The sequence below is a fragment of the Saccopteryx bilineata genome, chromosome 2, assembly GCF_036850765.1.
Source record: "Saccopteryx bilineata isolate mSacBil1 chromosome 2, mSacBil1_pri_phased_curated, whole genome shotgun sequence".
Classification (NCBI taxonomy): domain Eukaryota; kingdom Metazoa; phylum Chordata; class Mammalia; order Chiroptera; family Emballonuridae; genus Saccopteryx; species Saccopteryx bilineata.
The window spans coordinates 279,749,459-279,771,882 of NC_089491.1; the positions used below are offsets into that span (position 1 = coordinate 279,749,459).

Here is a 22,424-nt window from a genome sequence, read left to right on the forward strand (position 1 = left end):
CCTAAGCTTCCCTATGATAAGTCATCATTCTGATTTCCCAGCCCCCAGTGATGCGGACCGTCCCATGGAGAGACCTGCTTCAAACTCCGGAGGGACACCGCCCTGTCCTTCACACCAGAAGCCCACCTGCCCCTCCCTCCTGCCTACCCGAAGCTACTTCCTTCTGGGACGTGTCACCAGCACCCCTGCTGGTTCTGACCCTGCAAGTCAAAAGCTGCCCAAGTTCCGTGACTGCTTCCCCCCCTCCCCCACCCCGCTGCCAAGTCCCCTTCAGCCAGGAATCCCCGCACGATGCCCAGATCACATAAAACACGGATGCTCACAGCGGCCTCTCAGCCTCCGGGCCGGGTCAAACTGCGCCAGCTCCTTCTCGACATAGTACAGGACCTTCATGGAGTCCCGCTCTTTGTCGGCCTGAATCCGGTAACCTTTGCGAACTGTTGGGGAGAGGACAGGAAGGTGACCCGGAAAAAAAAAAACAACAACGATTTTACCAAGTAGGAAACACGGTGCCCACTTCTAACAGCTTCTCTGTGAAAGGACCCAGACGTGGTCATCTCTCTCTATACACCCGAGATACCCTGGGAACGGAGGACCTGCAGGTCAGGGACAGAAATTCTACTGCGGCACATTTTTCATCATTTGTTAACTGTTGCTTCCCACCTCCCCACCTCTCACAGCGCCGCTCGCTCAAAGCGCATCTTCCCAAGAGCTCAGCACTCTGTTGGGACTTGAATACCCACACTAAAAAAAAAAAAAGACCCCTTTGTAGATTTGAGGACACAGATCACTCTACCCTCGGAGGATCACACCTTCACGTGGTGGGAGGATCTGGAACTCTAAGACAGACACCTGCCCATCAGGACCTGGACAAAGGTGGCCTGGATGCCGCTAAGTTGCCTGGGGGGTGAGTGTATGAGCTGATGTTAGATTTTAGGCTCCATATGCATTAGTACAAAACAAGATGCAAAATATATATATATATATATATATATATATATATATATATATATATATATATAAAATATGTAAAATATATATATATAAAATATATATATGTAGTATTGGAGATAATCCCATCTCCTACATTCCTATCACTTATCAGGGACAATGACTGCTGCAACCCTACATTTAACTCTCCATCTAGTCCCCAGGGTCGGTCTAATCGTCACAGACGAGATAGAGGGGAAAAGAAGGGACTCAGTGGGATGGGAGCGGAACAATAATGGTGATGGACAACACACACAGGGGATAGGAACAAGCTGGGGACCCCGCTCGGCACCTTACGCGGCTGCTGTTCCTCCTGGCCACCTCAGAAGGGTACTGTTCTGAGCTGCACTTTATGGCTGAGAAGACCCAGGCACAGGGGAGTTTCCCAACTCACTCAAGAATCACTGGCCACTCCAGGGCCGGGACCCTGCAGTCTGACCGAGGCCTCACCGTGTCAGACATCTTGCCTGTCTAGGAGTCTAGGATCCCAGTAGGAAGGGTAGATGAAGAGGACGAGAAAGAAGAGCCCCAGGCAGGATGTGCCCTTTGGTGGCGACGGCATGGTTGGAGACACGGCCCTACCTTCCAGCCCATCAGGACAATACCATGCGGTAGAAGCAGGTGACCCCAGTCCAACGCTCCCCACTCCCACACGTGAGGAGATGCCATGAAGACACCACGTGACGGCACGTGACTCTGGAGCCCACCCCGCTTTCTGCTCTCTCTGGCTGTGGATGGGACCCCCAGCACAAGCTGTGCAAACGGCAAATTAACCTATAATACCCCCCAGACCCCTGAGCACAGCCCCAGCTCTGCAGACTGAGAAGAGGCCCACACACCCAGGTGGGCAAGTGCACTGGTTTTCTATGTGGGGGCCTGTCGGGCAGTCCACACGTTCACCTCAGACTGTGGAGTTAGTTTAAAAAAAAAATGAGTGCATCTCAGCACATGCTCCCTAGTGATGTCTTCTCCTGGAGGTTAAGAGCCATAATCCTTCCGCAGAAGCAGTTACCAGCAGACGTGATTTTCTCTCTCCAGCTACACAGTCTTCCATCTCTGCAGGGGCGTTTACAGAGGAGCACACAGTTTAATTAAGACGCAGTTATTCCCACGGAGCGGCTCTGTCTGTTCTGGGGCAGTTACATCTCAATGGATGAATTGCAGGACTGGGGGGTGGGGGAACTGGGCATCCTGTGGACATGCCACTGGTTTACCGAGGCTCCTCCGATAAAGGGTGACCTTTCCAGGGCTCAGTGTTCATGTCTGTAAAAGGCCACGAATACCTCCATTCTTTAAACGATCTTTTAAAAAGAAGAGATAAAAGGTTCTGGCTGGGCATCTCAGTGGACAGAGCATTTTCCCGGCATGCTGAGGTTACGGGTTCGATCCCTGGTCAGGGCACGTATGAGAAGTAACCAACGAGTGCACAACTAGCTGGAACTCAGTGGAACAAGTTGATGTTTCTCCCTTTCTCCTTTTTTCTCTCTCAAATCAGTGAAAACAATTGAACACATAAAAGAAGAGACAAGAGCAAAGACCAAATCAGACACACAGGCTGACTCCTCTGTAATTATTAGGGGCAGCTCACATGTCACCTCCTCTCCCAGTCACTGGTGGCTACAGAAGTTCTCTCTCTCTCTCTCTCTTTCTTTCTCACTCCTGGCTTACAAAGCATTTAGTCTGAACTGTTATCGTGGTGCTTTATATATTCTAGTTCAATTTATTTGTGTAAGTGTGTACTCTTCCCAAAGATTCTCGAGGGAGAGGAATCCTTATTGTGCTATTAAAAAAAAAAACCCTTGGTCCATGCTTTACACATAGAAGGCACTTAATAAGTGTTGGGATGGATTTCCGCTACCCCGGGGGTGGAGTAAGGTTCATAGTTTTTTGTTTTTTTTTATTTTTATTTTATTAAGGGAGAATCGAGGAGGCAGAGATAGACTCCTGCATGTGCCCCGACCGGGGATCCACTCGGCAAGCCCACTAGGGGGCGATGATCTGCCCGGCTGGGCTGCAGCTCCGTTACTCAGTAGCTGAGCTATTTTAGCATCTGAGGTGAGGCCATGGAGCCATCCTCAGTGCCCAGGGCCAACTTTGCTTGAACCATTTGAGCCATGGCTGCGGGAGGAGAGGAGAGAGGGAGAGAGAGAAAGAGAGAGAGAGAGAGAGAGAGATGCGAGAAGGGGAGGGGTGGAGAAGCAGATGGATACATCTCCTGTGTGCCCTGACCGGAAATCGAACCTGGGACTTCCATTTGCCAGGTTGATGCTCTACCGCTGAGCCAACCAGCCAGGGTGGGTTCATGATTTTTTTTAGGAGTATTTTCCATAGCGTTTCCCTCTCCAGACTGTCAACTTCCTAAGGACAGGAACCTCTGGTTAGCTCTGCATCCCCAGCACCTAGCACAGAACCTGGCACATGACAGACATTCAGTACATGTGTGTGTATAAGTGAGTGAAGGAATGAATGAATGAATGAACGAACAAACGAAGGAAAAGGAACTCAGGAACAGAAACTATATTGCAAGGGGTTACAAAGTAAGGCAGGAGGGGCCCGTGCAGATGGTTTTGTGGGTTGGAGAATTTGGATCAGGAAGGAGAAGGCTTGAATTGGTGGTGCAAGGGAGTAGGTAAGTAGGTGCGAGGCTTAGGTAAGTTCTGCTTTATTAGTAGTGGTATTGATGATGACTTCCTAAGAAAACCAGCATGCTTGTAGGCACTAGGGAAGGGACCTACTCTACCTGTAGCCATGGCGTTAACTGGGTGTCCTTACTTAGTGAAGCACCATTCTGGTCAACTTCCAATAATAAATCCTGAGATTGGGGGGGGGCGGGGTCGTTGCTTTATGGGACAGTGTCAACGTACCAAATATCCCCTGGCAGCGAGAGATGAACAATAGCTGGAAACCCCTCGGGTAATTGCAACTTGGACTGGAGCTTGGATTGCTTTATGTCATTATAATAAATGATGCTCCTCGGTGGGAGACAGACTTGATTACATACGTGTGGGTTAGCAGGTCCCTGCAAAGTCCTAGCAACTATGCAGAGCCTCAAGTGAAGACGGCAGTCTGTCCTTCAGTCCCGACTATATAAGGAGACTCCCCTGTGTCAATCAATCCCTCTTGTTGGTCAAGAAGTGTTGGGGGGCCCTGGCCAGTTGGCTCAGTGGTAGAGCGTCAGCCTGGCGTGGAGTCCCGGGTTTGATTCCCGGCCAGGGCACACAGGAGAAGCGCCCATCTGCTTTTCCACCCCTCCCCCTCTCCTTCCTCTCTGTCTCTCTCTTCCCCTCCCGCAGCCAAGGCTCCATTGGAGCAAAGTTGGCCCCGGCACTGAGGACGGCTCCATGGCCTCTGCCTCAGGCACTAGAATGGCTCTAGCTGCAGTGGAGCAACGCCCCCTGGTGGGCAGAGCATCGCCCCCTGGTGGGCGTGCCGGGTGGATTCCGGTTGGGCGCATGCGGGAGTCTGTCTGACTGTCTCCCTGTTTCAACTTCAGAAAAAAAAAAAAAAAAAAAAAAGATGATGTGTTGGGGACTGAAAGCCAACAGGGGCGTTGTGGTTTAGATTTTTGGGGGACAGAGGTGTGGGAAACTGGCAGTAGCTGACAGTCTGCCCCCCCCAATTTGTTCTATGAAGTTGCTAACGGCTATTTTTTCCCACATCTTCATGTTAACTGTGGTGCTGGATTTTTTATACTCGTCCTATCCCCCATGTCCCTCGGAAAGCCTGGAGGTGATTTTCTTTTTATCCTTTTTTTTTTGTGAAGTTAAGATGTTATGTATGGTGGGGGTTTTCTGCACTTGGTAGAATTCTTCAGATGCCTTGGAAATGTGACTTTGTTTTAATGATCTCTTTGATTTGCTAACGGCCTCACTTTGTCCTATAAATAAAGCAGGTAGGGGGGTGGAGGCTTGCTTTTTGCAAGCTATCTCTTGCATTGCAAAGAGGCCTCCCAAGCCCATCCTTTTCCTCTTTAGTTTTATTTTCTTAATTCCACGCCGTTCCCACTCAGGATCTGGAATTACTAGCCACGCTGGTTCGCAGCAAAAAAGGGCAGAGGCAACGTATTGATCTTGAGACTTGAGAAACGTCATCATCCATTTGGCTCCAGTACCTAAAAAGCTACGCAAATTATCCCTTGAAAGGGTTTTTTTTTTGGTCTTGTTTTGTTTTTTATTGTAAGCTCTCAATTCCACTGTGCCGCACACTGCAATTCTCTCCTGCTGGCAGGGTCTGGCCATGCCCCCCACTTGCTCAGGAGCATGGAAAGCACCAGAAGGCCTTTCCTGACCCCTCCGAGCAGAGGAGACCTCTCTCCCTCCAAGCCGGCAGGAGAGAACAGCCTCATCAAATATGCTTTGCAATATTTTACTCATTTTATTTCCACTGAACTAGCCCCCAGCAACCACTCTGCTCGACCACAGCTCCCTCGGGGGGAAATTTATGGGCAGTCATTAAATTTTCCTTTGATTCGAAAAATAAATAGAATGGTGTCTGGTTGATTTTTATCGGTAATTTGTCTGAAGATCAGAGAACTCGGGTGTGTGGTGGTATTTTAATAAGAAATGTCCCAGACCGTTGGCCAACATCCAGCATTTCTTGGAAAACGAATTTTTTCCTCCCTGCTGGTGATGTTTCAGTTTAGGGCAGATGGATGATTTATTTTTCTTTTCAAGTTCACAGTCTGGTTCAAGTCTTTTGGTTGGTGTAGCTTCCTATGTCAGTCTCTCTTGATTGATTAGCCTTGCCAACTTTGGTTTTACTGGAGAGGGAAGAATGGGGTGTTCATTTTTATGCCACAGTATAATTTCCTTTTAAAAAAATTCTTATTATTGCCTGGCCAGACGGTGGTGCAGTGGATAGAACGTTGGAGTGGGATGCAGAGGACCTAGGTTCGAAACCCCGAGGTCGCTGGCTTGAGTACTGGTTCACTAGTCTGAGCATGGGGTCACTGGCTTGAGCATGGGATCATAGACATGACCCCATGGGCACTGGCTTGAGCCCAAAGGGAGGCTTGAAGCCCAAGGTCGCTGGCTTGTTAAAAGATTTGAGCTAATACTTTTGACCTCATGAAGGCTCAACTATTTTTTTTTCAGTTCATACCCCCTTTTACAGACAAATGAATCTTAGAACACTTGCAAAAGATAACCCTAAGGTAGGCAGGTACCCAGGGACAGAGTCTTGTTCCTTGTGTCCAAGCTTCATGGGCTAAGGAAGACACTTTATGGATGACAGGAGAGCTGCCAGAGTCTGCCCCCAGGTGACAGCAGCTCAGCTGTGGGAAAAGTGACTCTGGAACCCTACACGTTTTCTGTATTGCAAACAGGCGTGTGTGTGTGTGTGTGTGTGTGTGTGTATATATATTACAGACACATGTCCTCAGGAGTTCTGAAAGTGACATCTCTTAACTCTCCCTGCCCACTCAGTTCTTCTGCGAGCAGGATGAGTGGATGCCAGGTAGATGTGGTAATAAAAATGGGTAGATGTGGTAATAAAAATGGGTTAGAGCCAGGGAAGTGTCGATGTGGAGAGGCCAGGTAGGAGGTTATTCCCTTCCTCCAGCTGGGGAGATGGTGGCAGCAGGAATGAGAGCTGCGTTAGAGAGGGAGGATGGTGAACTGCCCTGAGGTCAGGCTGAGCTACTGTGTGAAGGACCTGGTGGCCAACTGGGTGAGGGAAGTGAGGGAGAGGATGAGAAGGGGGGATGAAGTCCCGGCTTCTGGTTTGGGCTCGTCGATGGATGGGCCACGGTGGAAGCCACGGAAATAAGAAATGGACGGCGTCAACCTCGACCAACAGCAAATTAACTCAGTGTCCAAGAGGCTGAGTTTGAAATGCTTGCAGGACATCCAGGTGGAGATGCCCACAGGGCAGCTGGACAGGCAGGACGGAGGCTCAGGGGAGAGGTCGGAGTCATCAGTGCATACAGCTTAGCTACAGTGTGGGCGTGGGTGTACACACGATTTCCCCAGGGAGGGGACCTTCGACAAAGCAGAAATGCCAACATCAGGGTGACATGCAGAGGGACGCAGGCAGCAGAAGAGGTCGGAAGTGTTCCCAAGCGTCGTGGGGCAGGAGGCAAGGCTGACGGGTGGGCCAGGGTGGCACAGGCCTTTCAGAAGTGGAGGGAAGCGCAGATTGAGAAGCGCTCACCCGACTTAGCAGGAAGGCAATCTGTTTTCTGGAGTGGTGAAGACAGCAGCAAGATGGTGAAGAAGGCAGAGGACACGGAGACATTAAGGATTCAAAGCTCCTTCCAAGGAGTCTGGCGGGGAAGAGGCGAAAGGGGTGGAGAAGTCCCACCAGAGGACTATGGGGGGTTTGCAAGTTGTCCCGGCATTTTAACAAGAGAGGGTTGAGCATGTTTCTGTTGCTGACAGGAAGGGGTCACTGAAGAAGGAAGGCCAGAGATGTGAGGTAGGAATGGGGGACAGTGTGGGCAGTCCGTGAAGAGAGGACCTTGACCAAGCTGAAGGGGATGGACACGAAGCCAGGGAGGAGGAGAGAGCCGCCTTTTAATGTAAGAGAGGTTTCAACCAGCCTCGATGAGGAATGAGGATATCAGGTGCCTCTTAGCCTTGCTCCCAGTCGGTAACCAACCGGCTACCCGATGCCCAGCTCATCAAAGAGGCCTTTTCCACGACACAGCCTTCAGGAGCGGATGGTGGATGAAAGGAATCTGAAACGTTGCCGTTGCTAGGTGACTACCCACAAACTGAGGAGGACAGAACTATAAAAGTGGCTTCGATTTACATCTTTCTAAGTCAGCATTTCTGAACGTTTCTGGCATGCTGTGGAAGATAATCTACACGCAACGTGAGTGTCACAAGTCATTCTAGCTGTGGGACTGGGAGGACAAAAAAGTGTGACCGGCAGAGACCGTAAAGAAGCACTCTGTCCCAGCTCACAGGCCAGATAAAGATAACAGGGCTAGGCTAGCTGTGGTTGACATAGTGCATTGCTAACAGAATCCCGGTTTTGTTCATTTCCAAGGTCAAGAGGCGTTCTAGCCTGAGAGATGAGTCTAGACGAGTCCAAACCTATCTGGTTTTTAGGAAGGGACATGGGACACAGTTCTTGCCAATAAGACTGAAAGACGTCTGTAGGAAGGATGGGTGGTGGGGATTCTAGAAAAGTCCCCTTGCTCTTGAGAAAAGCAGCACAAGGGGGAAGCATGTCTGTCTCCTATCACCAGATGCTCTGTCGTCCCTGGGACTATAGCGGTCATCCTGGGATGATGAGGGAGTGCTCAGGGGGACAGAACAGGATGGAAAGGATGGGGTCCTTCAGCGACGCCCCCTGAACCATCCAATGAGCCAGTGCCAGGCCACCTCACCCTGGGCTTTCTTGCTGGGTGAAATAATACATTTTCCTATTTTTTAAGCCGCTTCTAACTGTGGGGGTTAGTAGGGTGGGATGAGCCACAGGACCACAGAACTGAAACGGACGCAACGGGTTGGAAACTGGAGGGAGAAAGTACCTGTCCGTCTAGGAAGATGGACCATTTCATTGGGAGGCTCATTAACTACAATGTATGGGAGTGCAGGGGAGGGGGAGGGCTCTGGTGGGAAGGAAGGAGAAAGAACAGAGAAAAAAGGGAAGTGGCAGATAGAGTAGGAGACCGGTTCCGGTTCCGTGAATGTCCCTTTTTGCCCATCTGATCCTTTGGGGAAATGGGATCTGCTATCTTTCTCTAATTCCCTGCACGTCCTTGATCATTAACTTTGACTCCTCAGTCTGTGACTCATTCCTGGTCTCAGATGTCAGGATGCCATGAATAGTTCCAACGGGAGAAAAAAACACGAGTACCGATTACTCACTGAGGATATCCAGCCCTTCCACGGTCAGCACCGACGGTTCATTACCTGGGCAAGGTCCTCGTCCCCTGCTCCCGACTGAAGGCGGTCCAGATATCTCCAGGGCAGAGACGTCTGCCCATCCAAAATCCACCTCCACAGTCTACTACACACACACCTCCAACCATAATTACTACTTGGTAACCCTGCTCACAGGGCTCAGGAACAGCGACACATTAATGCCCCACTTTGACACCTCAGCCCCGGGCCAATAACCACGATGAATCATGCCCTGAATGGGGCTCATCTAATCTGAATAAGGTCTCCTTACCAATAAGCTTCCTTCTGCCTGGGGCAGGGGTCCCCAAACTTTTTACACAGGGGGCCAGTTCATTGTCCCTCAGACCGTTGGAGGGCTGGACTATAAAAAAACTTATGAACAAATCTCTATGCACACTGCACATATCTTATTTTAAAGTAAAAAAACAAAACAGGGGAACGAATACAATATTTAAAATAAAGAACAAGTAAATTTAAATCAACAAACTGACCAGTATTTCAATGAGAACTATGGGCCTGCTTTTGGCTAATGAGATGGTCAATGTCCGGTTCCATATTTGTCACTGCTAGCCGTAACAAGTGATATGACGCACTTCTGGAGCCATGATGTATGCATCCCGCGTCACTGGAAGTAGTACTGTATGTGAGCGACACTGCGCTTTGCAGTGCCACCACATACAGTGCTCCAGGAGCACAGGATGTGGATGCATCCTCTCACTGACCACCAACGAAAGAGGTGCCCCTTCCGGAAGTGCGGCGGGGGCCGGATAAATGGCCTCAGGGGGCCGCATGTGGCCCGCAGACCGTAGTTTGGGGACCCCTGGCCTGGGGTGTGCACCACTGGACAACCTGGCACATCCTGAGGCTCCATCTCCTTCATTCCCTGAAGTCTGACTGCCTCCTCTCTCCAAGTATTTGTCCGATTGCCCGCTCACTTCCACTCCCTTTGTCTCCAACCAAGGGCTCACATGTGCCCTCTGAATGGCTTCAGTCACAGCCCAGGGTGTCTGCCCCCACCCTTGCCCACTGACCACTTGGCTGCCAGCGAGTCACTTCCCCCCACTGACCACTTGGCTGCCAGCGAGTCACCTCCCCACTCAGGACTCTGAGTGCTGCGAGTCACTCGCTACAGCACCACGCCCCAGCTCTTCCGGGGAGTAGGGTGAGGGCGTAGGGTTCGAGGCTCCACAAACATGAGGGTGTCAACAGATGAGCTGGACCCCATCAAACACACACAGCATATTTCCCCCACTCTGCTTCCTCCTGGGGGTGCTCAGCAATCCCTGCTCTGCTCCCCTAAACCTTTCCTTCCTCCAGGCCCAGCCCAGACCTCACATCTTCTCCAAAGAGACCTCACATCTTTGGCAACCATACCAGCTCTCTCCTACACTCTCCCGGTCCTGCCGCCTTAGCATCAAATTGCCCTAATAAAGGCCCATCCTTTCCCCCGGCTCAACCACACTGCCTGGATGCACACCATGTCCTGCGCGTCTGGGTGCTCTCACAGTGTTGGTCCGTCCTGAGCGCTAGGAAGGGATGGGACAACTATTTACTAACTGCATGGTCAATGGTGCAGGGGTCCCTCACCGCTTTTTCTTATCGTTTTGGTTACTGAGGAGCCCGGGAAGGAAGCGGGGTCAGCTATGCCCTGCGGCCCTTGGAGAGCCTGGCATGCCCTCCAGAAGGTGTCTGACACTGCTGGCAGGGCCCCACTTCTGGAACAGAGATAACTGCTTCCCGAAGAACCATCCCTGAGCTAGAGATTGTCATCAGCTAGAAGCCAGCGTGGGAGCGGGCGGGAGCGCGGGGCCGGGGGTCAGGAACCACATTTACCACTGCGGCTTCCTCCAGTGGAGTCACTTGGAGCCAGGGGAGGTGGATGCGGCTTGTCCATCAGCATGCCCGACGAGGGGGCTCCTCCCAAGGGGACAGAGGGGATGGAGTAGGGGCCGGGGACACAGGAGACAGAGGGAGGGTACCCGGCCTTTGCTGCTTTCCCTGCTTCATACACTGTGGAGGGAGATGAAGAGCGAGACAGATTATATGGCCCCACCCTCCGCAGCCCGCACACCGTAAGTCCCCGAGAGCATGCCTCAGGGAGTTCCTGTGTCTGTCAGTGTATGTGCATGCGTGTTGTGTGCATGTGTGTGTACGTGCCCGTGTGCATGTGTGCCTATGTATATGCATGTGTGCCTCTGTATGTGTGTCTTGGTCCTGTGTATGCACATGTGTGCCATGTGCACATGTGCATGTATGTGCCTCTTGTGTGTTTGTTCGTGTGTGTGCATTTGTATGTGCATATGTGCCTATGTGTATGCATGGGTGTGCCTGTGTGCATGCATGTGTACTTGTGTGTGCATGTGTGCCCATGTGTGTATGCCCATGTGCCCACATATACATGTGGGTGCATGTGTGTACTTGTGTGTGCCCATGTACATGTATAAACACACACCTCGTGTGTACATATGTGTATTCAGGTGTTTGCGTGTGCTAGTGTGTGCCTTGTGTGGGTGTGTTCGTGTGCCTGTGTGTGCACGCAGCTTGCACACCTGTGTGCGTTCTAGGCCCAAACCACTTCCTCGGCACTGCCCGCCCCCGCTCCCTCGGCCCCTCCAGCTGTCAGAGGCAGCAGCACCAGGAATTACAGTGTTTAGTACCTGGCAGCTGAGTAATTAAGCGGTCCTGGGAGCTGTCACAGCAAGCTTTGCAGTGACAGCCACGGCCCACTCTTCACCGCACTGTCTGTGGGCGGCCTAAGCCCTGGGGCTGCTCAGGGCTGCTTTCAGGGGAGCCCGAGCCTCTTCTCGAGAGGCAGGGACAGCAGGGGTCCCGACACAACCCTGCTTGTGAGCCCCAAAGCAGCACGCATGCCCTGACTCCTCCTGAGAGGTACTTTACTTATAAACATACATGTCGTGTCTCCTTCATCTGCCGGATGGCTGGGTTCCCATACTCAATGCCTACGTGGGCTTTGGCCAGTAAGGCGAACGTGTGGACCCCCAAGGGAGGAGCAGTCCCTTTGCAGACCATGTTGTCACAGGAGTAAACAGAACCTGTCCATGGATGGATGGGACTCAAGGCTGTGGTCTGCACGCTGTGCTTGTCAGAAGAATGGTTCTCTGCCTGTGCGAGGCATGACTGCACAAGGTGTCCTCGTGTTTGAAGGCCTCGGGAGAGGAACAGCCTTACCCACAACCTCCCCACCCTGAACCTGCCCTTCCTGCCCTCACAAGTGTCAATGGGAACTCCACATGCCAGGGGACAGGTGTGGACAAGAGGCATGGAGTGGTGAATGGAGGTGAGAAGGCAGACAAGAATGGTCAACTCTGGAAGCCGAGGGTAGGGGGCTATTGGCACAGGAGGGAGTCTGGAATGAGTAACATCATGGGCGGAAGAAAAGAAGGCAGAGAAGGAGGTCAGGGCACACAGCCGTCTGATGGGTCACTCTGTCACGGTCACCCTCCAGCTGCCCACCGGGCCCGGTACTCACAGGCCTGAGGGCAGCAGCATGACTCTGGGCAGCACGGGCAGCGGATGTAGCAGCAGCAGCTATGCGGGCAGCACTGGCACCAGCAGATGCCTACCAGGACGAAGAAGAGGAACACTCCCAGGATCACCAGGCCGACAAACACCCACTCTGGAAGGATGCACAGAGAAAACCCCTGTCAGGATGGCACGCTCCTCAGGTCTCCCGGTGAGCAGGCGGGAGCCAGAGGGGCCTTGCTAGCTGGGCGCAGAGCCCCTAAACTCAGGAAGAACTCGGAGAGGGAGCGGTGCAGACCCCCCCAAAAGCCACCAGGTGGGGTTTTGGGGGCCCCTCCCGGAGAAAGGGTTTGCCATCTTGATTGTGGTAAAAGCACGGGACAAGGGCAGAAAGACTCCTGCCCAGGGCGGGGGGTTGTTTGCTGAGCTATAAAGTGCAGGGTTCTGTGAATATACATCTTGGGTAGTCAAGTTCTTGTCGCTAAGCGTTTAAGTCTGGAGAAAAACTTCTCCGTGTCTACCTGGTCTAAATCAGAACGTATTTAGGTGGTCCAGGTCCTTAGGTATTCATCTGTTTTCCTGCCCATGGCCCTGGGAACACCTTTCTTGAACTCAGCATCAGAGCTCCTACCTGTCCAACAAACCATGACTAGAGACAACAAGAGACAGGCTCCAATAGAGAGGGGACGCTGTCCCCACCCTGCGCTTTTAGGACCTGCTATTAAACCCAGCTTCCCACGGGAGACCTGGAAGACTCACGTGAGCCATGATTTCCCTTAAAAGCTAAAACAGTAAAGCAGTTCATTTTGATTTGAAAATAACCTACCAAAAGTCCCTTTACAATGAACTTGAAGCACACATTATTTTTGGTTAAGTATTCCTTCAAACAGAGCTAAAAAATATGACATTTTTGTTACGTAAAGGGTTTTGTGATCATGGTAAAGTTATTTGACCTTTGTTTAGAACATAATTTCCTCAGAGAGAAAACAACCTCTGTTTCTTGAATGTCTTGCCTCGCTGGTCCATCTGAAATACATTCAAATTCACCAGGTCTCCCTCTCTTCAGGGAAGAAGTGAGAGGACTGAGTACCCGGCTAGAGTGGGCTAGACAGCATTCTTGCTGGGGACAGCAGATGGCCGAGGGCTTTGGCCTGGGCCTCAAAAAATAACATCATATCATGTACCCTGAGCTAGACCTGAGCCGCAAGGATTCGATGAGGTGGGTGGCGTGGTGGCCACAACTTGGATCAGGCAGGCAAGGAGAAAGGACTGGCAGGTTACCTTGCAGAAACAATGCTATCCATGCAAGAATTCGTGGAGTCAAAAGGGAAGCAAGTTCAGGCATCCAGGACCAGATAGGAAAAATACAGTAACTCTTTCTTGGAACTGGGGGTGGTGGCATCTAATTTGAAGAAGCCATGCAGCGTAACATTGCTTCCTTTGTGTACAGCGAACAAATTGACACAATTGTGGATAAGGGCAGACACAAAGGGAGGCTATTTCTGTCCCTGGGACCCATGGGAACAGGAAGAATGTCAGCGTTGGGGTTGGGCCGCTATCGGCAGAGGGCCGGGAGGGTTCACGGAAGAATGAGCGAAGGTCAACTGGGAAGACCTTGGGTGTTTCTTAAACCTTGAATCAAGCCAAAACCAGTGGCCAGGAATATTTTGTCTCTCTGTTGCTCTTAACTGTCAGGCAGCTCTTGGGTTGACACACTCCAAAGCAAGCTGGAACCTTTTCCTCCATCCTGAGTTTGGCTGTGTCCTCCTCCATGATTCATTCCTGTTTCTCTCTGAGTCTCCTTCCCTCACGGACTATCAGGCTGTGCCAGATTGACACTGGCTTGTCTAGGTGGGTGCGTTCAACTTAAGCTACATACAAACACAGAGGTGTGTATTTGGGACAGGCGTCCTTGACATACGGTTCCTAGACAACCCTCTGCCAAGGACTTAGGGGCCTAGAAGGCCCTAAAATTGTATACAAAGCACAGTAGGTATATAGATGTCTACCCTTCAAGGGAGAAGCAGTACATAGCTCTCATTAAGTTTGAAAAAACAATGTTTTTATAAAGTTATAAAAGGCGATTCCAAGTCACACGGTTGCACACTAATGAAGGGGCAAACGTGTAACTCAGGGCACAAGGAATGCAGATAAATAATGACGCTGTTAAGGGTAATTATAGGTATTTGGGTGCAGCTGAGACATCAAGATGGGCAGGGAGGTGGCCAGGGAGCCCGTGTGCCTGACAGGGAAGGAACCAGGTCCCCATCTCAGCCCACTTCTAATGATCATTACTCTTTCAGAGTCTAATAACAGAAGAAGTACAATTTCAGAAGGAATACAATACAGAAGGCATACTTCATCCTGGAAGAGACCACAGACACATGTAGACAAATGAGCACATAAGTTAAAGGAGCCATGAGCCACTCATGCAGAAGCCGGACAGATGGAAGGACAGCAAACAGAGTGATTAAAGAGTTAAACGAGTGAATACCTGGCATAATCTCCACAGCAAAACTGGGCAAGAGATCAGCAAGCAGCCCTGTCCTGCCTGGAAGAGGTAGAGAGGAAAGAAGAGGGAAGAGGTTACTGCAAAGGAAAACACAGCCCGACACGTGGCTGCAGCTGGCGCCCTCCCCACTCAGGGTGCTGACCCACGCTCTCTGTGGGGCTGGGGGGCACATCACAGCTGCTGGGCTCCATCAAGAGAACGAGAGAACCCTCTCCATCCATCTCTGGTGGCCAGTGTGAGTGAGCTCTGCACCTCCGTCAGGTGCAAGCAAAACCAGAATTCTCCCTCCAACTCTGTCTGCCTCAACTATGGAACGGAAAACCCTGCTGTCACAGACTGGCATGCGCCAGCTGCGCTCCCTGGGATGGACACCCTTCTCCGGGCACTCTGGCAGGAAGTCCAGCCCACCCAGATCCAGACATTCCACTAACGACGACGATGTTTCCATACATCCACGCACATACCTACGTCCTTGTACAAACATAAAGCACATATTTGGTTTTCAACGCGGGGATTATCTTGCCCCGTGATGCTATTTCCAGCCCAGAGAGATATTTTGATGACTAAAATCCCCGAAGGGAAAGAACAGATACCCTAGATGAGCCACACGCGCCTCTCATCTCCTTCTGGCTCCAGAGACGCACCGCACATATGTAGATGGTATGGCTTTCCCATATGGCACCCTCAGCTGGTGTTGTGGGGCCCCAAGTGCCTCCCGCGGGACACGGCACAGAAGCTTGAGGGTTGGTGTCAGAACAGGAGCCCCCCCGCGCAGCTCCTGTGGGCAAGGACCTGTTGCAAGAAACCAGTCACAGGAAGAGGTGGGGAAGGTTAGTCCTTTTATTAAAAACTGGCCTCATTGACAGAAGTGCTGGGCTCTCGTCTATCCTGTTCTCATGGTAAATTAATGTCAAGACCCCGATGGGACGTCTGCCCCGCACAGGACATCCCGACCGCACACGGGGGTCTCGCTGGAAAACGAGGCATGCCAGGAAACAGCAAGCGAGCTCCCAGGTCCTTTCCGACTCACGGTGGCGAAAGCTACTCCATTTTCTGAGTGTGACGCGTGTGTCTAGAACAGCTCTGTCCAGTAGAAATAGAAGGTGAGCGGCGGGTCATTTTGGCTTTGCCGGTTATCCCATTCAAAGGGTAAAAAAGAATGAAACAAATGCTGTTTCTTCCTTACACCAATGTAGCCCACATATTGACAGTTCAAAGGCTCAGTAGATCACCCCTATAACTCGAAGGGTGTATTTCATGCACATGGACTTGGTTCATTTAGAAACCGTTTCTGTTGAAGTGTGAAGAAGTGGGGTAGAGGAAAAGTCACTCACACGTGTGGTTTATATACTGGATCGAAAGATCATGGTTGGGCCCTGCCCCCTCCTATGAAATGCAGAAGCCACTCCACAGAAATGCAGCTCTGACAGAGGTCAAAGACAAGGGTGTGCACCCAGGAGGTAGAGGAAGATGCCCTACCCGGGCAAGGTGCTAGGGAGTCAGGTCAAAGGCTCTCCTCGACTCCGCAGGCCAGTGTGGTAAATGTGTCCTGGGTATGTCTCCTGCATGGGGAATGGTCCCACCTTTGAAAAGTTAGTTGGGACCAGCATACATTTCAAGAGCTAAGAAGCACGGAGTGGGTGACTTAGGCTAGCTCTGGCTTGCTGTTTGGCAAGAAGACCTTCCTTCCACCTGCATTTCATCCTGTGCAGCTAATTAGGTCAGAGTGGTCTGCTGTTTGCAAGGTGTCTCAAAAGGACACACAGAGCTACGGGGGGTATTGGAAAAAGACCTCCTCAGGGAGAGTGCTCAGGGCAGCCTTTAGTCCCAACCTTCATGAAAGCCTAAGGGGTACCTCTAAGGCTCACCCGTGGTCTAGTACAGTTTTCTAGGACAGGAGGCCAGAATGGGGTTTGGGGGCCACAGTCTGAGCACGTGATTAAGAGCACACATCGGTCTCATCCAGAGTGTTCTCTGTGCAAACATCTCTTGGAAACTCAACAAGGCCACAGACAGCCAGCTACAGATTTGGGAACTTGGGATCTTGGACATCTATCTCTTAAAAACATCAGTTAATATTATTAATTACCAGCCAATTGCCGGTGATCAAGAAATCAATATACCATGTTTTTAACAATCCAGTTATCAAATACTTACTTAAAAAAAATCTAGACAATGAGCACTTCCTTTTGTGTGTGTGTGTGATAGAGAGAGGCAGAGAGAGAGAGAGAGAGAGAGAGAGAGAGAGAGAGATAGGGACAGACAGGAAGAGAGAGAGATGAGAAACATCAGTTCTTCATTGCAGCTCCTTAGTTGTTCATTGATTGCTTTCTCATATGTGCCTTGCCTGGGGGTTAAAGCAGAGAAATGACCCTTTGCTCAAGCCAGCAACCTCTGGGATCAAGCCAGCGACCATGGGGTCATGTCTACAATCCCACTCTCAAGCCAGAGACCCCATGCTCAAGCTGGTGAGCCTGCACTCAAGCTGGTGAGCCCACGCTTAAGCCGGCAACCTCAGAGTTTTGAACCTGGGTCCTCTGCATCCCAGTCTGACACTCTATCTACTGTGCCACCTGGTCAGGCGACAATGAGCATTTCTAACTATCTACTAAGATGAGAAGCTTTTCTTGCACTGACTCCCTAGTTCTCAAGCCTACCAATGTTTTACATGTCTCTAGGCCTGTTAGAGCCCAAGTCACTAATCACTTTCGGAATAGGAATATCATCGATGACCTATAAGCTACCAATTTGTATGCTCTCATGGGAAATTAGCTATTGTGATCATCACCAACTGTGGAAACCCCAGACATTAAGAGGGATATGGGGCTCGTGCATAGCATGTAGAGCATAGAGAATGTTATGATGGAGAAAGAAGCATACCAGGAGGAGGGGATTCAGGGCAGCTTTGCTGAGAGTTTACTGGGTGATTACTACAGACAAATCACTTCCTCTCTCTGGGTCTCAGTTTTCCCATTCGTCAGTGGAGTGGTCTATCAACAGGAAAACTATTTGGCTTGGTTTGTATAGGACGGTCCTGGTGTCATTCATACCACCTCATTTTACTCTCAGCGTGCCCTAGTTTGGGCAGGTCACTCTATCTATAACGTTTTTATTTCATTTATTTATTTGGATAGATTGATTTTTTTAGATGAGAGGAAGGGGGAGAGACAGACAGAGAAAGAGAGAGAAACATCAATTTGTTGTTCCACATATTCATGCCATCAATGGTCGATTCTCATACGAGCCCTGACCCAGGGATCAGACCCTCACCCTCGGCATGTTGGAGAGACACTCTAACCCGGCCAGGGCCTCTGTAACATTCTTTGTTCTCAACTTTGAGACTCGGTGATGAGAGCTGCAAACACAACTACCTGTCCATAGCAACAAGCAGGGAATGCAAATTTAAGTGCAGCCAGACCAGTTTGGGGGTGTAGCAAATGGCAGATTACGTGTCCCCAGGGGCTGCTAGTACCCACATCAGGCCAGTTATTGCTCCCCCCAAAATGTGCCTTCTGGGTTTCAAGTCTTCCTATTTTTCAAGATGAATCAGACCCTATATATATATTTTTTTAATTTATTCATTTTAGAAAGGAGAGAGAGAGGGAGAGGGAGGGAGAGAGAGAGAGAAAGAGAGAGAGAGAGAGGAGAGAGAGACAGAGAGAAAAGGGGGGAAGAGCAGGAAGCATCAACTCCCATATGTGCCTTGACCAGGCAAGCCCAGGGTTTCGAACCGGTGACCTCAGCATTTCCAGGTTGATGCTTTATCCACTGCGCCACCACAGGTCAGGCCCAGACCCTATATTTTTAATGTGAAATATCCTGATGTTTGAATGTTGGCACCTGACTCCTAAGATTTATTATTTATTTTTCAAAGAATACCAGATGAGCCATGCAAAATCTGTGGGGGGCTGTCTATAGCCCAGGGATTGCACACTTGCGAGCAACAAGGGTGTATGCACACAAATATCTTTTTTTTTTTTTTTTTTTTTTTTTTTACAGGGACAGAGAGAGTCAGAGAGGGATAGAAAGACAGGAATGGAGAGAGATGAGAAGCATCAATTATCAGTTTTTCATTGAGACACCTTAGTTGTTCATTGATTGCTTTCTCATATGTGCCTTGACCATGGGCCTTCAGCAGACCGAGTAACCCCCTGCTTGAGCCAGCGACCTTGGGTCCAAGCTGGTGAGCCTTGCTCAAACCAGATGAGCCCGTGCTCAAGCTGGCAACCTCGGGGTCTCAAATCTGGGTCCTTCCGCATCCCCGTCCGACGCTCTATCCACTGCGCCACCGCCTGGTCAGGTGCACACAAATATCTTTATGGACACATAACACACGAAAGCTGGATTTCTTCACGGGCTCGTTGGTGACCCGACAGTGTTCCAATCTTGCTTCTATTTGCAGACTGTCTGTACACTGAAGTTCCAGGTGCCTAGGTTTTCAAATCGGAAAGTATCCCCACCAAATGCTTAGCTCTACCTACTTCTGGGGAGCTGGAAGGGGCATGGGGAAGAGCACAGAGGGGCTTTCACTTTCTTAGTTTTGTTTTGTTTTGCATTTGTAATTTAAAGAAATTAAAGTAAGAATAGGTGGTGTCAGAAACGCAGACAGGAGCTTCCCAAAGCTTGTCACTCTGATAGCAAGCTTCTCATTCTACTTGAAGGCGAAGCAAGAGCCAGTCAGTTCCACAGAAGACATGAAGCCTTCCCATAGTGCACCGGCATGATTAACTCCCCCTGGTGGCCTGGGTGATACACTCTTGCAGTCCAGCGGGCAAGATGAAAGGTCTTCTGAATTCAGAACAGGCAGTGGGGATAGCAGACAGTGCCCCTCCATCACGTCCACCGTGGACAGTGTGAGCCTCTGGCTTTTACACCATGGCTGTACTACGTATATTGGCTCAAAGGCATTTTGAAAAGTGGGTTTCATGCTGGGACCCAACACTTCTGCAAAGCATTTCTGTCTCCATCTCCTTTGCCCAGGGAGTCGTGCCACCAAGTTGGAAAGGCTCCCTTCTCTTTCCCTCCTATTCTAACCCATCTCGTCCAACAGAATGCCGGCTCGGGGAGCCCACAAACAACTGCGGCAAACACGTCCCTGCTTTCAGCAGCACTGGACCAACACCGTGACTCACTCTGCCTCGTCCAGGGTTCTGCTGAAGGGCGGCAACTACCCGCCACTTGAATGTCTGAGGAGAGGATGATAAACAGACCCAGCGAATAGAGGGTTTCCTCTTTTCAAACCGTAGTTCAAGCTATTAGTAGAAAACACAGCTTTCATGTGAAGCGCTCAGTTTTCCCCAAACCTTGCAGAATCCATTACTTTTAAGAAATTTCCACATGAATCAACCAAAATGAATCAGGCATATACTGAGCATCACCCACAGCACAGCCCCCCACAGCATTCACATGCCTCGGGTTGAATGATCAGGACGTAATTTCCTACTTGCAGCTGCACCTTGACGTTGTCCCCGGCTGAACTCTGTGCGGATTCCTCAGAACCGTTCTTTCCGGCATGTCTCCAATGCCTTCATTCATCATTCACTTGTTCATCCAGTCGACAAAGAAATGGTTACTGCGCCAGGTGTAGACCCAGAGAGGAACGCGACGTGATCCCTACACTCGAGAGGCTCACGGTCTGGCCTGGGGAGGCTCGTCCAACAAGGTGAGTGTAAGAACTCAGCATCAGTTACCTGCAACTGCGTCACAAGACTGAACCGAGGTCAGCTACGTTCCTCCTGCCACGTGCCAGCCAGCCTTTCTTGCATTTTCTACATCGGGTTCTACGTTGTCCAGGGAACTGGTGTTATCACTGCACATTGCAAGACATACTCTACCCCGGTGACATCTCCCCGAGATTTGGACACACTCCTTTCACGGTAGCCAGGCCCCTCGAGGCAGGATTTACTTCCCCTCTTCACTGAGATAACAGCTCACCCACCTCCCCCTGCCCTGCTCTGTCCAAATCCTCACCACACACAGCCTACGAGACTCTGATGGGGTTCCAGCGACCCCGGAAGAAAGATGCACAGAGAAGGTATGTCCGCCACACTTGGAGGACCACTGGACACACCTCTATTAGAGTATCCTCTCCCAGCTGCAAGGATTCCTTCTTTGTGTGAGGACAGAAACCGTTCAGGGTGGGGATGGCATTCTATGCTTGGCATCCTCAGCAGGGCCACCTGAGCACGCACCTCACCCCTCGGGACCTTGAAGTATTTCCAGGAGCAAGACCCCACTGTGGCCTCTGATTTGCCGCTCACAACAGTGCCTTTTTCCATGACAGGTGGAAATAGGGTCTTCGTAAACATACAAAGTAGCGTTCATTCATTCAGCATCATTCTATGTGGTACAGCAGGGTAAGCACTCATGGCTCAATGCCAAAAGCATCCTCTAGGCATTTGGGACATCCCGAAACGTCATCTTACCACCTAGGGGGATGGAAGTACCGCCCAACCCCACACCCCACAAGTTGTAAACCACCAGACTGGGGTATGTTTAAGGCAGCCATTGCAGAGATACCATGTGCTTACAACTTCAACCAAAGAAAAAAGATTACATTTGTCTCTACTCTTAAAACTGAAATCCCAGCCCTGATGCTTAGTCCGAGCGTTAACGTGCAAAGGGTAGCCACGTTTCCTTTGTCCTGATGAGGTCACCACTGAGGACAGCATGGTCATCTCTGTACATTTCACTGGACTTATTACCTTGGAGTCCTCGTGGGGCTAGCCAATCTACCACACAAATGAACTGCTGGTTCGGGACAACCCGGGTGCTTTTCTTCCCCTACCCCTTGGGCCTCCCTCTTCTCCTTTCTGTCAAATGTACGTGTGGGCTTCCTCCCACTGCCAGGCTTGCCTAAGATGCCCCAGGTCTATTTTCAGGGATGGACGGTACCCACCCCTATTCTCTCCACTCCTAACCCTCTAAAATGTTTCTTTTCTAAGCCTCGGGGGACAGCGGATACCTTCCTCTGGCCCTTGTAAGTGTCAAGTTGTTTCTGTGGCTATGTGGAATCCCAAATAGGTTGGACATTTCCTAAGGGCACACACATCCCTGTTTTTATTCTGTAACCCCACGGCAACCGTGCGTTCAGCGAGAGTTTCTGCTTGCTTATCATGAATGTGGAGCTGGCCTCCCTACCTTTGATAAAATGTGTCTATATATTTTATAACATATTAAAGATGCCTTTTCATCTGTGAACTCTTTCTCTTTGTATTTCACATTTTAGTTCACTTTAAATTATACTGAAGAATTCTAACATTGGCTTCTCACCACCCAATGACTACTATTAGACCATCTGCGATTAACTGTTCATAAATGCTTTGGACGTTGGGGCAGTGATTTTAAATAAGGCTGGTCCAAATCGCTGACTTCTATTCATGAAGCTGAATTCTAGAATCAGGGCTGATGGCGAGAAAAGACACCACAAGTCATCGAATCTGAAGCCCACCCATGCTTTCAGGAACCCAACAGCTCAGAGAGGTTGTGAATTTCACCTAAGCCACACAGCTGACTAATAATCAAACCAAGGGTAGAGCCTGGATCTGCTCACCCTATCCCAGTATTTTATTTTATTTTTTTGCCAA

General features: G+C 50.3%; 1 protein-coding gene across 3 annotated transcripts in view; it reads right to left on the reverse strand.

Annotated features, from left to right (window-relative positions):
- Nucleotides 1–22,424, reverse strand: part of ILDR2 (immunoglobulin like domain containing receptor 2) — a 56,828-nt gene that overhangs the window by 10,337 nt on the left and 24,067 nt on the right. Inside the window, exons 4-7 of one of the 3 annotated variants that reach the window (XM_066261042.1) lie at nucleotides 14,821–14,877; nucleotides 12,334–12,480; nucleotides 10,677–10,853; nucleotides 324–437 (exon numbers count right to left, since the gene is read on the reverse strand). In XM_066261042.1, the coding sequence (XP_066117139.1) occupies nucleotides 324–437; nucleotides 10,677–10,853; nucleotides 12,334–12,480; nucleotides 14,821–14,877 (495 nt within the window). The remainder of the gene's footprint in view (nucleotides 1–323; nucleotides 438–10,676; nucleotides 10,854–12,333; nucleotides 12,481–14,820; nucleotides 14,878–22,424) is intronic. The other 2 variants (XM_066261043.1, XM_066261044.1) reach the window with 2 other exon arrangements.